The 14551-nt window shown below is 40.2% G+C and overlaps 4 protein-coding genes across 4 annotated transcripts; 2 read left to right on the forward strand and 2 right to left on the reverse strand.

The window, feature by feature from the left end:
- Positions 1 to 1992: 1992 nt before the first annotated feature.
- On the forward strand, positions 1993 to 5533 carry cblc (Cbl proto-oncogene C). The gene is made up of 9 exons (XM_087805980.1): positions 1993 to 2626; positions 3154 to 3300; positions 3359 to 3515; positions 3583 to 3704; positions 4539 to 4676; positions 4739 to 4826; positions 4893 to 5024; positions 5093 to 5263; positions 5344 to 5533. Exons 1-9 carry the CDS (start codon positions 2283 to 2285, stop codon positions 5419 to 5421), a joined length of 1377 nt encoding a protein of 458 aa, XP_087662106.1. The 5' UTR covers positions 1993 to 2282; the 3' UTR covers positions 5422 to 5533.
- A 1219-nt stretch (positions 5534 to 6752) lies between these two features.
- On the reverse strand, positions 6753 to 8803 carry LOC148067632 (trypsin-like). Its single transcript, XM_087805984.1, has 6 exons — positions 8677 to 8803; positions 8440 to 8596; positions 7603 to 7701; positions 7361 to 7524; positions 7097 to 7233; positions 6753 to 6928 (listed from the first exon to the last, which is right to left on the reverse strand). The coding sequence occupies exons 1-6, from the start codon at positions 8714 to 8716 to the stop codon at positions 6776 to 6778; spliced, it is 750 nt and encodes a 249-aa protein (XP_087662110.1). The 5' UTR covers positions 8717 to 8803; the 3' UTR covers positions 6753 to 6775.
- A 1199-nt stretch (positions 8804 to 10002) lies between these two features.
- Positions 10003 to 11202, forward strand: LOC148067633 (trypsin-2-like). The gene is made up of 5 exons (XM_087805985.1): positions 10003 to 10112; positions 10187 to 10340; positions 10408 to 10667; positions 10761 to 10897; positions 10961 to 11202. The coding sequence occupies exons 1-5, from the start codon at positions 10073 to 10075 to the stop codon at positions 11111 to 11113; spliced, it is 744 nt and encodes a 247-aa protein (XP_087662111.1). The 5' UTR covers positions 10003 to 10072; the 3' UTR covers positions 11114 to 11202.
- Positions 11203 to 12409: 1207 nt separating this feature from the next.
- On the reverse strand, positions 12410 to 13615 carry LOC148067634 (trypsin-1-like). Its single transcript, XM_087805986.1, has 6 exons — positions 13547 to 13615; positions 13306 to 13456; positions 12993 to 13243; positions 12787 to 12923; positions 12612 to 12713; positions 12410 to 12546 (listed from the first exon to the last, which is right to left on the reverse strand). Exons 1-6 carry the CDS (start codon positions 13584 to 13586, stop codon positions 12499 to 12501), a joined length of 729 nt encoding a protein of 242 aa, XP_087662112.1. The 5' UTR covers positions 13587 to 13615; the 3' UTR covers positions 12410 to 12498.
- Between the last annotated feature and the right edge of the window lie 936 nt (positions 13616 to 14551).

The following is a 14551-nucleotide window of genomic DNA, read 5'->3' on the forward strand; positions in this document are numbered from 1 at the left end:
TCTAAGAAATATTGAAAGTCTCGTTTGGTAAGTTAAGACAACAACGTTAAGCTGCATTTGTTCAGAATCAATTACCGAGGTCAATTTGGGACTTTCCACTTACCACTGATGTGTGAAGAAAACCAACAGAAAACTAAAGTCCCTGGAATACCAAGACACCGCGCAGCTGTTATTGTTGTCTTAGATATCTTATATTCTCTAATCATTTACAGAAACAACTTTTAATGTGGCGCACAGAAGCATCAACGCTTGCTTTAGGCTGTTATTATTATAACTTATTGGTCGAGTTACGCCACCTTGTGTTAAGCAAATATCAACTTCCTTAACATAATTTAAAAAAAAGTGAAAAACAAACAAATAGAAATTCACGGCAAAACATGAGCTTGTATAGCTAAAATAAAAAGACCAAATTTAGGATTAGTAATAGGTATACATTCGTTTATTGTTGTGTATCTTAATATTTTTATTTCAGTGCCTATTGTTTTTTTCCTTGGAATACTTTACTTTAAATTGGCAATAGTATAGCAAACATCTAAAAAAATCTGACGGTTTTGTCTGTATTTTAAAGTGCTCAGACACATTTAAATATCTATATATAATATGTTGGTTTTTTTTCTAGTTTGTGGTCTTTTTAATGGACGCCGACCTTTTCCAAACCATGAACACTACTCGAATGAGTAGTAAGTAAGTAGTAAGTATAATACAGTAAATACTAGTAAAAATAATCTTTCTCACGGATGTAAATATACCATTATGAGGATAAGTTAAAATTACAACAATAATGGTCAAAATAATAATGAAAATTTAACAATAACATTTATACAGATAACCCAGAAAATATGAATAAAAAGAATTATTTTATAGTATTTTTTAGAATATGTTTTACCCAGTGGGATATCTCTACATTTATTTGATACAAATTGACTTATTTAAATTTAAAATATGGTGAAAGCAATGACCTCGATGATACAGCTGGTGGCAGTAGATAACTCAACGGCAGACCAACACAAGAGGAGTTCTTGAAGTACGCAAAAGACACGAGCTGATGAAAGGAAAATAGTTCAGAGACCGTAATCTAGTGGATTAAGAACAGTGCTTCATGAAGATTCATCAGACCATCACTTCAACAAATCTTCAAATGATCTGTGGATCCAGATGGACATTCAAAAAACAACATCTGTTCCTCATTTTTCTGTTCATCCCTTTTTGAGTTTTCTGTCAGACAGGTGAATGTTGTAACTTTTTAAGTCTTCTTTTCTGGTATCCTGCCATCTCTCTCATCAAGTCATAGCTAAAAATGTAGGTAAGAATCTACTGAGTCTAATTTCAGTGGAGTGTCAATATGATGGGTCTTAGCATCAGTATTGATCAAGATCTCCCACCACACCTTTGAATGTCTTATTTTGAGTCAAGGAGAGAAACAAATACTTGTCCATTTGCAGCAACTATATATTCAAAGAAAAATAATTCAAACAATTTTTCTTCATGCCACATTTTGTAATAAGAATTGACCACAAGGACATATGGTATATTACCAGCTTGCAATTTAAGATTTATACTGATAATATTATTTTTTTAGTTTAGGTTCAAACTTTTTCACAATATTAACTACAAAACAAAATTTCTTCGTTCTGTTTTAGTAAAATATAACACATGAAGGTATCTTAGAGTCAGGATTCAAATTGTAATGTATACATTTAATTATAAATGTATTTATTTTGAGGGCATGCACATTAAAAAGGAAGATGAGGGAGGCGGCAGGATCAGCCCTTTTTGTTTCTCTTTTGTCGAACTGAATTAGCCTACAGAGACACACCTGCTCATACATATTACTTTGAATAAAATGCCTGCGTAGTCGCTCACAGGCCTGTGACATTGTTTGTTTTATCTCCATCCTTCTCTGACTTCCTCCCTCCCACCTTGTGCACGTGAGCAAAGAGAGCAAACCTGTTCGTCTGGCTGCGACTCAGGAAACCATCAAAGAGTTACTTGAAGAGTAAGACACAAGAAGGCGACATACCGCCTCTGAAAGAAGACGCAGTGAAGAAGAAGAGAGTTTGTGAGTCGATCTGACGGATTATCTGAGAGAAGGTGACACAGGTCGACAGTCTGCTGAGACTCGAGAGACACCAACATGGAGGTTTGTCGCTGTCATGGAACAGCAGGTGGAAACTGAGCTAAGCATTGACGTGTTGATTCAGATTGAAGTCGACTTTTTCTCTATAACTGACTTGACTTTGCTGTTGGATCATCAAGCACCAGAGTAGACTTAAAGTTTCAGGATGGCCACCGCAGGTTCAGGAACATCAGAGTCTGTTACCACGATAGACAAGCAGCTGGTGGACAAGACCCTCAAAAGACTAAATAAACTCTACAGGCTGTGCACGGACCCTCGACTTGGCCTGCGGAGTAGTCCACCCAACCTTCCGGAGTTAGTCTCAAACACATCGTTGATGGTCATGCAGGTTTGGAATCCCTATCGTGATCCCTTCAGCCGGGAACCCAAAGGAGAAAAGGGCCGATACCTGAGGATCCACATCAGGAACCTGCTGGATAAGACCGAACGAGCTCTTCAGCTGTTCAAGGAGGGGGACGACAACATTTTTGATGAGTCGTCAAGTTGCAGGTGAGAAGCCTCATATGTACGGTTGAAAGACATGACTTCTGGCCGTAGATCTGTTCGCTGAGGTGTTGCCCCTCATCGTAACAGTAACAGCAACAGTAACATAACAGGAACATTGAGGACAGTTTGAACTGAGTCAAAAAAAGAACAAAACCTGTGGTTTGACAGCGGAAATGTTTTGCCTGAAGATGACCAAGTGGCTCGTGGAGAACTGCGCAGATTGATTCTCTCAATTTGGTGATCACAGTTCGCACCATCGCCTTAGTTCTAAGAAACTGTCTTACAATGGCCAGTGGAAAATGTTGTGGTATTTCAACTGAGCAAAGGACATCCTGTGAGTGTGTGGTTACGAGTTTTACACAGAGAGCTGAGTTAAGATGAGCAGAAATACAGTTCATATCATCTGCTCTGACTGAGAACCATTTTCTTCTATTTTCCTAATGTAAAACATGTTTTTCTCCATTGCTGTCCTGTCAACCGTCAACTAAAACCAACTAATGAGTTGTTCTTGTTTTTGTTTTCAAATCCAGGAGGACTTTGACAAAGTTCTCGCTGCTCTTCAGTCACATGCTGTGGGAGCTGAAGGCTATTTTCCCAGAGGGCTACTTTCAAGGAGACTCTTACAGAGTGACAAAGACAGAAGCAGAGGAATTTTGGAGAAAGTCTTTTGGAAACAAGTGGGTTCTAAACGATCAAACAAAGTTAGTGAACAGAACGTAATGATGTGATCTGTAGATGTATAGTTCAGTGGAGCAGTTTTGAAGAACACCTGCAGAAAGTGCACGCCTTCGAGAAAGGGATCGAATCCGTCGCTCTGAAGTCGACTGTGGACCTGACCTGTAATAATTACATCTCTGTGTTTGAATTCGACATCTTCACTAGGCTATTTCAGGTAATCAAGTTTGAACAATATCACAGGAAGCAAACAAAATAATATTCTACTTTCCTTTTTATTCTAGCCTTTTGAGTCGCTAATCAAGAACTGGAACCAGTTAGCAGTGACCCATCCTGGCTACATGGCCTTTCTCACCTACGACCAGGTGACGGATCGGCTGGAAAGATATCTACACAAACCTGGAAGGTATGTGATGTACTGCATGTCAAGCAAAACACAAGAATCTGAGACAACCCTAGTACTGGGATACCTTCTGTGTGATACATGCTTACCTTTGGTTTATTAGCTTAAAATTATTTATGATGAGTTGAAATGTTGTTATCCAAGTATTCATTTTCAGATATATTGGGGTATTGATCAAGAGTGAGGGATTGATGGACGGTGTAAATTATCGGTGTAGTGTCCTTAGTCATGAGGTCTCAGTATCAGGATGGATTGATGGATGGATGGATGGATAGATGGATGGTCAGATGGACCGATGGATGGATGGGTGATGGACTGATTGATGGATGGATGGTTAAATGGACTGATGAATGGAAGGATGGATGATGGACAGATTGATGGATGTATGGTTAGATGGATGAAAGGATGGATGATGGACAGATTGATGATGGATGTAGGTATGGATTGATGCTGGGATGAATGGATGAATGATGGATGGATGGATGGATGGATGGATGGATGGATGGATGGATGGATGGATGGATGGATGGATGGATGGATGGATGGATGGATGGATGGATGGATGGATGGATGGATGGATGGATGGATGGATGGATGGATGGATGGATAGATGGATGGATGGATGGATGGATGGATGGATGGATGGATGGATGGATGGATGGATGGATGGATGGATGGACGGACGGATGGATAGATGGATAGATGGATGGATGGGTGTAGGGACGAATGCATTGATGGAAAGACGAATGGATGGATAGATGGATTTAGACAGAAGGATGGATGCATTGAAGTTTCCTGTCTTGTTAGCGTCTCATTACCTCAATATATCTGTAACAGCTACATCTTCCGCCTGAGCTGCACAAGAATGGGCCAGTGGGCTATTGGTCACGTCACACCCGAGGGTGACATCGTCCAAACCATTCCAGAGAACACTCCCCTCTTCCAGGCGCTGATTCAGGGATTCGATGAGGGCTGGTGAGGACGACACTCCGTCAAACTCTCTTGTTGTTGCTCTAACCATTCTGAACTATCTGCAGCTACGTGTACCCTGATGGTGAAGACGTGAACCCTGATCTCACTTCTCTTCAGGAACTTGCTCAGAGGACTGAAGTCAAAGTTACAGAGGTAAGTGGATGATAAAAAGAGATGATGAATACATCTCATGTTCTCTTTCATTTCACCACAAACCAGGAGCAATACGATCAATATAGTGATATAAGCAGCACGTTCCAGCTCTGTAAGATTTGTAGCGAGAGAGACAAGAACGTCCGTATTGAACCTTGTGGTCATCTGATGTGTCAACCTTGCCTCAGCAGCTGGCAGGTATGAAGGTTAGCTGTTGTTGTTTACCTTCTTCCTGATAAAACCAATATCCTCAAATCCTTGTGAAGCACAAGTCAGCTGGACACACCTGCCCATACTGTCGCTGTGACATCCTGGGAACCAAGTCCATCCTGATCAAGCCGTACCTGCCGGCTCAGCACGAAGAGGAAGACAGTGAAGAAGAGGAGGACCACGAAGACATAGAAGACATTGTTAAACAGATGGCAGCCATGAGGATGGTTGGTATTTAAGATTTGTTGTGGGCCTGTTGTCCACCTGAAACGCTCTGAAACTAATGGTGCTTTTTGTTGATATGAAGGTGCAGCGGATTGACACGCCACGCAGCACACAAAGTAGAGAGGATGTGAGAAGAAAAGAAAAGAAAGCTATGTTGTGAAATTGGTCAGGTGATCCAGTGACCTGATCAGCTTTCTGCGGAATAAAATCCAATCTTTTCTGTACCTCCATGTGGACTTGGATTGACTGAGAAAATAGTATTTTGTCAAAAACAAATGTAACGGTAGCAAATACACACCACTGCTGTTACTGACACTTAAAGCAAACTCAATCCTCTTTTCTGTCTGTTCTTCGCATTGGTTTGATCCAAGGAAGTGTAAAAGTTAGAATTAAAACAGTGAATGTATTAATACTAAAGAATGATTACAAAAGTAGGCCAAAGAAGACCTTAAATACAACAGTTAACAAAGAATTCAAATTATTCAGAAATACCAGAAGTTCGAGCGCTCGGTCCAGTCTCTGTCCGAAATCCCGGTTCACCCACCAGATCCTTCCAGAGAGTGGCTGAAAATCTTTTAGCACGTCTTTCTTTTAAAGACCTCAAGACCCTCCCCGAACACGTGAAGTAAGTTGAGTATGCAATTACAAACTCGGGGTGCGGGATGTTTTGCAAAATCTGACTCCTTCATGAACAACACATGTTGTTTTCATGCCTTGAACTGAACACTGACCTAAACAAAGAATCTTCAGTCTTCCTTCACACTTGTTATCTCCAACCAGGTCTGTAGACCATAAATTCTGTGTCTTGACAATTTTAGAATCGTATATGTTTCTTATCTCAACAAGAGAAGCATGTCCACATGGCTACAACCTTCTTTCCCAACACATATGTCTGTCACAGTTAGAACTATTGACACAAAGTGGCGCCAAGGTCCATACAAAGTTCAGGCACAGATGCCCAGAGCGCCTAACCCTTGAACCCTGCTCCCTGGGAAAGACAAAAGTCAAGAATATGTTTGAACTCTGAATAAAAGATAACATTATCAATGTTAACAATTGAGTACACAAAATGAGGACATATATTCAACCCATCAATGAATACACATATGTGGATGTATTTGAGGATATATCTTCACACTGCATCTCGTTCAAGTCATACCACACAAACTGGAAAGAAAATCTTCCTGATCACTTCACATACAGCACCAGCGGGGTCCCCCAGAGGTCAGACCTCAGCCACCCCCCACTGTTCTTCTACCACATGATCCCACTAGGTCAGATCTTCCGCCATCATTTAGTTGATGACCCACAGCTTAATCAACTTGACTGTTATGAAGAGCTCTGCGTTTTCTTTTTTCTTGTTTTCTTTTTACAAAAAGATAAAGTCTGAGGACAGATAGGACAAATTAGAAGAAGATAATCCTCATAGTATGATATAGTATAGTAAATAGTAAATGTACATTTTAAATGACTGACGAGTGACAAACTACACAGCGAAATGAACTTTTATTATTTCAAGCATAGGCTCTCATCGTGTCTTCAATCCAGGGGAGGAATTCACACACTTTGACGTAGACGCCGGGATATTCAGGAAGGGCACATCCCTGTCCCCACGAGACCAGACCGTGGACCTCATCGAAACACACCAGCGGGCTTCCAGAGTCCCCCTGACAACAAAATAGACCGAGTGAGAGATACATGAACAAGAGGTTGATTGCATTAACTCACTAATGATAATATATAAGAGGACCTTTTATTCATCCAGATCATAGTCTCAGATTTATTTAGGATGTGTTTTCAAGACGTAAAACCGCAGTAGTGCGACCCAAACTTACATTGCAGGCGTCTCTGCCTCCGTCCATGTATCCAAAACACATCATTCTTCGTGTAATCATGCCAGGATACGCCCTCTCACAGTCTTCGTCGCTGACCATAGGGACGTCCAAACACTGCAGGCGAGTGGGCAGGTACACTGCAACATTGTTTACAAAGAAAGGAAAAAAATTAGTGATTAATGAGTGTTTTTCTAGAGCAGCTTGAATATTTATTTGTTTGGTTGATTGTGTTCCCTCCAAAAAAAAACCCCAGCTGTGACATACCCTCATCACCCATGGCGGTGTCGCCCCAGCCGGACACAGAGCACATCTTTCCTGCATATGGACACCCGGTGGGCAGAGGGATGGGCGCGACAGCCGCTGTCACCTCTACTGGATGGAAGAGTTTGATCAGCATGATGTCAAAATCCAGAGTCTGGTAGTCATATCTGCACACAGGTCAAAGTCAGAGAAAGAGTTAGGCGGTGGAAGATGGCTGGTGATTGGTGATTCTCTTTATGACTCACTCAGGGTGCCAGATGATGGTGTCGGTCTTCATGAGCTGCTCGGTACCGGCAAACACTCGGAGGTCGTGTTCTCCTAGCATGATCTGCATGGCGTATGGGCTGAAATAAAAAAAAGATGTTAGATGTAACTGTTACTATTAAACATTGTATCTTTCTAAATCTAGAAAAAACATTCAGCAAAGTGGCCAATCCGTTCTTAAAAACCCAATCAGTAGTTTTTTAATTGTGTTTCTCTCTCCCTCTAATGAGGTAATAGTGTAACTGCAATATTGTAAGTTCTCACTGGCATCTTTATGCACTTTTATTTACAAAAGGAAAGAAGGCCTTGCGTTGGGTCAGTCATATCGTATAGTAAGTTGAAGTCTCTCAGTACTTCTTAAAAAAACACTTTCTCTGACCCACTGGTGTAAAGCGGATTGGTGGTCACATGACTCTGGTGTGTCGTCCTCACAAAGATACGTAAATACCAGCTAGAGATTTCAACTTTGAGTCAACACCCTTGTTTAAGAATATTAAAACAAATGTTACATGCTGCTGCTATGAATTTAGTTTTCAGATATATTCAAAGGTTAGTTTTCTTAAATACTGTATCATGTGTTTTCTACAAAGTAAAGTAAATAAATTAAATAGTCACGTTTTTCTTGAAGAAGTATCTCAAAAAGTTCTTCAAACTCTCTGAACCCATGTGGGCCACATAGATGCCGGGATACGGGCGTTTTTTTCAATACATTTGAATAAGTTAAAATATTGTAATGATATTCAAGTTACAAAAAAGAATATGAAAAACATCAACATGACAAAACAAACAACCAGAACAAAAGAAAGGCTTTGACTCACTTGTACCAGCAGTGGGCGACAGAGAGAACCCACTGTTTGTTGATGAGCACGCCACCACAGAAGTGGTAGCCATAGTTAAGTGAGGCCATGTACGGACGAGAGTTAGGCTCACACTCCTGCCCTCCAATGATCCTCCCCTCTTCCCGGGGAACTGCCACTGGAACCCGAAAAAGCAGACACACAGAAAGAGGGTCACACAAGTAATCATATTATTTTCGAGTGATTCTTTTTCTTTACCAGCAGCTCCAGCAAACAACAGCAGAGCCAGTAGTCTCATGGTGTCTAGACGAACGATCACAAGACACCTACTAACAGATGGGGTCTTTTTTTATACCTGGTCGGACCAGAGTGGGCAGCACCCCCCCACCACGAAAAAGTGCCACTCCCTCACTCATGTGTCAAAAACACGTTTATCTTGTCCCACTTTTCTAGCTCTGATGACTTATATAACTGATGTGTTTTCAAAACAGATCAAGGTTTTCCAATTTCAAACAGCTGCTTATAATTCTTCATGAGTCACTTATTGTTGGCAAGTTGTAATTAAAAAAATAGAAAGACACAGTTTAGCATTAGAAATGAAAAAAACATTGTAGAAAAACATTCACTTCTTCAGGAGAGAACATGCTGATTCCAGGAACTGTTTTTTATGATTATTTTAAATCTAGTTAAAACATATTTAGTCTTTCTCTCTTTTTCCAATCCCATTTTTCTGTCTGTGTTTTTTCAATTTTTTTCTTCGCTGAAATTGAAAAGAAATCTTTGTATAAATGTTGAAAATTGAATCATTATTTTAAAAATCGAGTTACCCTTGTTGTTCTCCTGCTTAATTTTTTGTTTCTAAGAAACTATTGAAACAAATGTAGAAAAAAAAAATTCTTTCACAAATTGAAACGAATTTACAAACTACTTAAACTCATTAAGAAACAATTAAAAAATAATTACAAAGTATTTAAACTATTGAACAATTGAAACGCACACTTTTGTGTGTATTTTTTTTTTTGAAACTGTTGAAATTAATTTGCAAACTAATGAAAAAAACTATAAAAACAGAATTACAAACTATTGAAAAAAATACAAACTATTGAAAGGAATTACAAACTATTAATTAAAATTTAGGAAATATTGAAACGAATTTACAATATATTGGACAAAATTAACAAAGAAATAAAACCAAATTTGACTTTATTTTTAATTTAAAACAAATTAACAATCCTGCACAGTTTGTAAATTTCGTTTTGTTTTTGTTTATATCTGTTTTAAACTTTCCACCCACCGTTATTCTGCCTTAAACATACAAAAATAAAACATTTTTACATTTAAAATGAAATAAAAAAAATACTGCAATGTGTCTAATAGTAACATTTGTTTTTCACTGAGATCTAGTGTTCGCTTTATATAATGTTTAAAAAAACGTTTAAATGGCAAAAAAGTAAAAAAAGATTTTTCCATGGCAAAAGTTGTGCTCTTGGATAAATTATTAACTGATTGATTGGGTTCTAGAAGATAAGGTGTTGGGACGGGGGTGTGGCAGAGGTGGCAGCATTTGGGAAGTCTAAGGAGAACTTGGATCCTAGCTATAAATTCAGTCAGAGATAGACCGTTTGTGTCCAGTCTGGTTTCAAGAAGCCACATTATGATTGGCCTGATTGTTCTTGCCCTCCTGGGCACTGCAGGTACATCGTCTTCTGTCCTAGACATGACGTTGCACTACAGTTACAAGGTTGTTGCCTTTCTTTGACCCTTGCAGCGGCGGCCCCTACAGATGACAAAATTGTGGGGGGCTACGAGTGCACCCACAACTCTCAACCATGGCAGGTGTCTATCAACATCGGCTACCACTTCTGCGGCGGCTCCCTCATTAACGACCAATGGATCGTCTCTGCTGCCCACTGCTGGCAGAAGTCAGTAGCTCATCCGTCTGCCGGACTCTTTCGCTTCTCGCCAAGTAGGTAACGATCTATTCTTAAGTCCGTTTTCTCAGATAGTCGTGTTGGGAGACCACCACATCTGGGAGACTGAGGGCACGGAGCAGTACATGACTGTGGACGCCATCTACTGGCACGAAAAGTACGACTACATGACGTTGGATTTCGACATCATGCTGATGAAGATGTCACATCCTGCCACTCTGAATGAATTCGTCAAGCCCGTCGCTCTGCCAGATAACTGCGCCAACCCAGGGGACATGTGCATGGTGTCCGGTTGGGGGAACATCTACACAGATGAAGGTGAGGACCCCCACAACCTGCCGCTTTAGAATCCCCCCCAGATGTTTAAATGAATCGATTCATGGACTTTAATGATTAAATAATGTCCTCTAGTGTTCAACCCATTCAACCTGCAGTGTGTGGAGGTTCCCATCATGTCATATGCCGATTGTGAGGCCTCATACCCAGGAAAGATCACTGACCAAATGGTGTGCGCCGGATACTTGGAGGGAGGCAAAGACGCTTGTCAGGTATGGTTTATTTTATTAACTCACAAGTGATGCCCACTTACTCACTGGCTCTTCTGTTCTCAGGGCGACTCTGGTGGTCCACTGGTGTGCAATCGTCAGCTCCAAGGTATCGTCTCCTGGGGATATGGATGTGCTCAGCCCAATGCTCCGGGCGTGTACACCAAGGTCTGCTCTCTGATGCCCTGGATCAAAGACACTCTGGAAAAATACAGCTAAATTGAGAGGAGCAATCCTGTTTGGTACATTGGAGGAGGAAAGAACATGTGTGTTTGGAAACGGTTCAATAAACAAAACACTTAAAGATGTTTGTGTCCCTTTGTTGGTTATTTTGCCGATAATAGGTGTTATGTACCAACAATCATTACTTTATCTCTTAGCAGCAGAGAGGAGAACGATATTTATAAAATGCATATAGACAATATTAGGCCTCTTTTTAAATGAGTACCCAAAGGAAACCCATATAAGGGGAAAGCGTTAGTCCTTTTTGCATTAGAAAAACACAAAGACCACTCCCATATAGTGTTTATTTATTTTATTTGAATCCTATATTATTACTATATTATATTATTATCCTATATTTTTGAAACATTTGAAATTTGACCACCGCAATGGGCAGCAGTGCAGGAGTTTTCCAGGATTAACTGCACGCTTTATATAAAAGTGAAAAAAAAGGAAAGCTGGGGCTCAAGGCACAATGAGGAATTAAGGAATAATGTGTGTACCCTGACAGTAATTCGTAACAGCAACAGTCTTGTTTTAAACATTTCCTGAACATTTCCGTTCATCTGATTTTGATTTACTTTGTTAACAAAACTACACATAAAGCCATAAAAGTCATTCATCAGTCTTTCAAAACCTTCCTCTTCCACATGGAAATACAGGACAGTTCTAAAATCTATTTCAAACCTTTTGATGGTTATGGTTTATCGATAATGAAAGAGTATTTTTTTGTAATGAATAATGATATTTGCCTCAAGACAATCCTAGTTTAAGAATTACAAATGCCTTGTTCCTTTTATTTCAGGCATTTCAATCTCAACCACCCAGTGGCAGATAAATTGTCAAAGTCTTTGTGCAACTGTGCCACACAAGTGAGTTAGGGGTCATTACATGTAACTTTATTTGTGGTGTTTTGATGACATTATGGTAGATGATATTGTGGTTTTGATCTGTTAGTTTAAGTGTTTGTTTTTCAATGATTACCAAATATGGTAAATATCAGAATGAAATTTAATTTTAACAGCTTTGTAGCGTAACAGTTATTAACCATTATGATGCCATTATAGTGTGTCTATGCCATAGTACACATAACTTTAATACATCCTTGAGTATGTTACATGTTATTTTGTACTGATTTAATACGTATTTTAGGCGAAGGAGAATGTACAGACACAAATGGGATTATTTGCTGAAATAAAATGATCCAGATGTCATGGTACCAAGTGACTGAGTAAAACAAGATCACTTAGATTTAATCTCTAGATGGTCATGAAGGATCAGACACAGATGGGATCATTTGCTAGGTGTTTATTTCATGGGTTCAACTGTTTTAACAGGAGCAGGGATGTTCTGCTGCTCTTCAATACTTCCATCAGGTCAACTTAGTAGCTGTTCATGGTAGACTCCAGCCAGTCGTTGAAGAGGCAGACCTGGTAAGAGAGTAAGAGTCAGATAACACGTGGAACACTCAGATTTACTTTTGTCAGGTTGTCACCTTGGCGTAGACACCAGGGTGGTCCCTCTCAGCGCAGCCGTATCCCCAGGACACAACACCTTGCAGCTCACCGTTGCAGACAACTGGGCCACCAGAGTCTCCCTGAGAGCAGAAAACATCTTTAGCTTGAGCTCAGTTCCAAGAGCCTGTCGGCATGAACAGCGAGGACACTGACCTGGCAAGAGTCCTTGCCTCCCTCCAAGAATCCAGCACAGAACATGGCATCGGTGATCATGCCAGGGTAGGAGTTGTTACAGTCCCTGTCGGACAGGATGGGCAGGTCCAGGCACTGGAGCCTGTTCTTGTTAGCGGCTGTCGAGGAAAATCAAAAGTGAGTTGGATTCTGAAAACCTCTGAACAGACGCAGGAGTCCTCACTCACTGGAGCTCATGGTGTTGCCCCATCCGGCGACCTTGCACATGGTGCCGGCAGAAGCGCATCTGGTGGGCAGAGCCACGGCACGCACATAGCTGTTGAGGGTGGCGGGCTTGCTCAGCTTGATCAGCATGATGTCATTGTCGATGTTGTAGGAGCTGTAGTTAGGGTGGCGGATGACGCGGGAAGAGCTGATGAACTGCTCAGTACCTTCATTGATATTGATGACGTGCTCTCCAAGACGCACCTCCACACGTCTGTAGACAAACACGGGGGTCACTTCTCCCTTTCTGCACCCTGATATCAACTCGGTACTTACGACTTGTAGCAGTGAGCGGCAGACACGACCCAATCAGCTCTGACCAGGGAGCCACCGCAGAAGTGGTATCCACTGTTCAGAGACACTGTATGGGGCTGAGAGTGGGCTTGGCACTCATACCCTCCGACAATCTTGTCGTCCTCCAAAGCAACTGGAAACACATTGTAGAGAAAAGAGCAACATTCTAAGCATTTCAGCAAATGTTTTCATGGAGTTTCAGGAAATTAAAAATCAAACTCACAAGCAGCTCCGATGAGCAGAACAAAGACCAGAGACCTCATGGTTGCTGAGTGATCTTTTGGATGGAGGACCTCACCTGCAGACCTGCTATTTATCTGGAATCTGCAAAGTTACTATACTCTCAGGCTTTTCTTATTGGTCGACAGCAAGCCAATCACTGCACATGTGTTTCATTTACAGACGCTCATCAGAAGATACTCTATTTGAATAGTATAAAGTTAGTTTCTAAAAGCCTTAGTTTAAAATAAAATATGCATGTAAACTGATTAAAGACTGTTTTCTACACAAGAGAGATACACCAAGTATTTAGTTTGGGATGATTTTCCAGGAAAGAAAAGAAAATCGTCATATTAATGCCAATAATCCTTTGCTTGTTTAAGTCTAGATACTTATTTTCCATATATGTCAATATTCTATGATATTATATTGCCACCTTTAACTTATGCCTCTACAAAACTCGAACTCTTCAGGCTCTATTTTGTTTTCTCATTTTTGCAAAATCTAAAATCTGCTTTTTCCATTTGCCAGCAGGATGATTAGATTGTGTGTGGCAACACTCAAGCTGTGGGATTCCCATCAGAACTGAGCCAAATTGTGGTTATCAAAAAATAAACAGTCCAGGGAATAATTCAAATGGAACATCTCATTTTTATTTTTAACACTATACGTGTTTTTTTTTTATGGAACTCTACATGTTGACCAGTACCTCTTACCTGCTTTTGAAACTTGAGTGAAACATTCATAAAAAAAAATTTTAAAAAAGGAAAAATGTATTATATTTTAACATGAGAAAATGTTTCACAGCAATAAAAAGTCTATGTAGACAATTTGAAACAGAAATGAATAACCTCTGTTTAAAAAAACAAATTGTAATAAAATGTTGTTCATTATTGGGTGAGTTGTGATTTAGAAAAATTATTTTCTTCCATTAGTCGAGGAGCTATGACAGGAACTGGCACTTCTAGAGGGGCGGAAGACGTAAATCATCCTTTCCTATCACATGATA

This window comes from Callionymus lyra, chromosome 13 (assembly GCF_982586985.1).
Source record: "Callionymus lyra chromosome 13, fCalLyr1.hap1.1, whole genome shotgun sequence".
In the NCBI taxonomy this organism is placed as follows: Eukaryota; Metazoa; Chordata; class Actinopteri; order Syngnathiformes; family Callionymidae; genus Callionymus; species Callionymus lyra.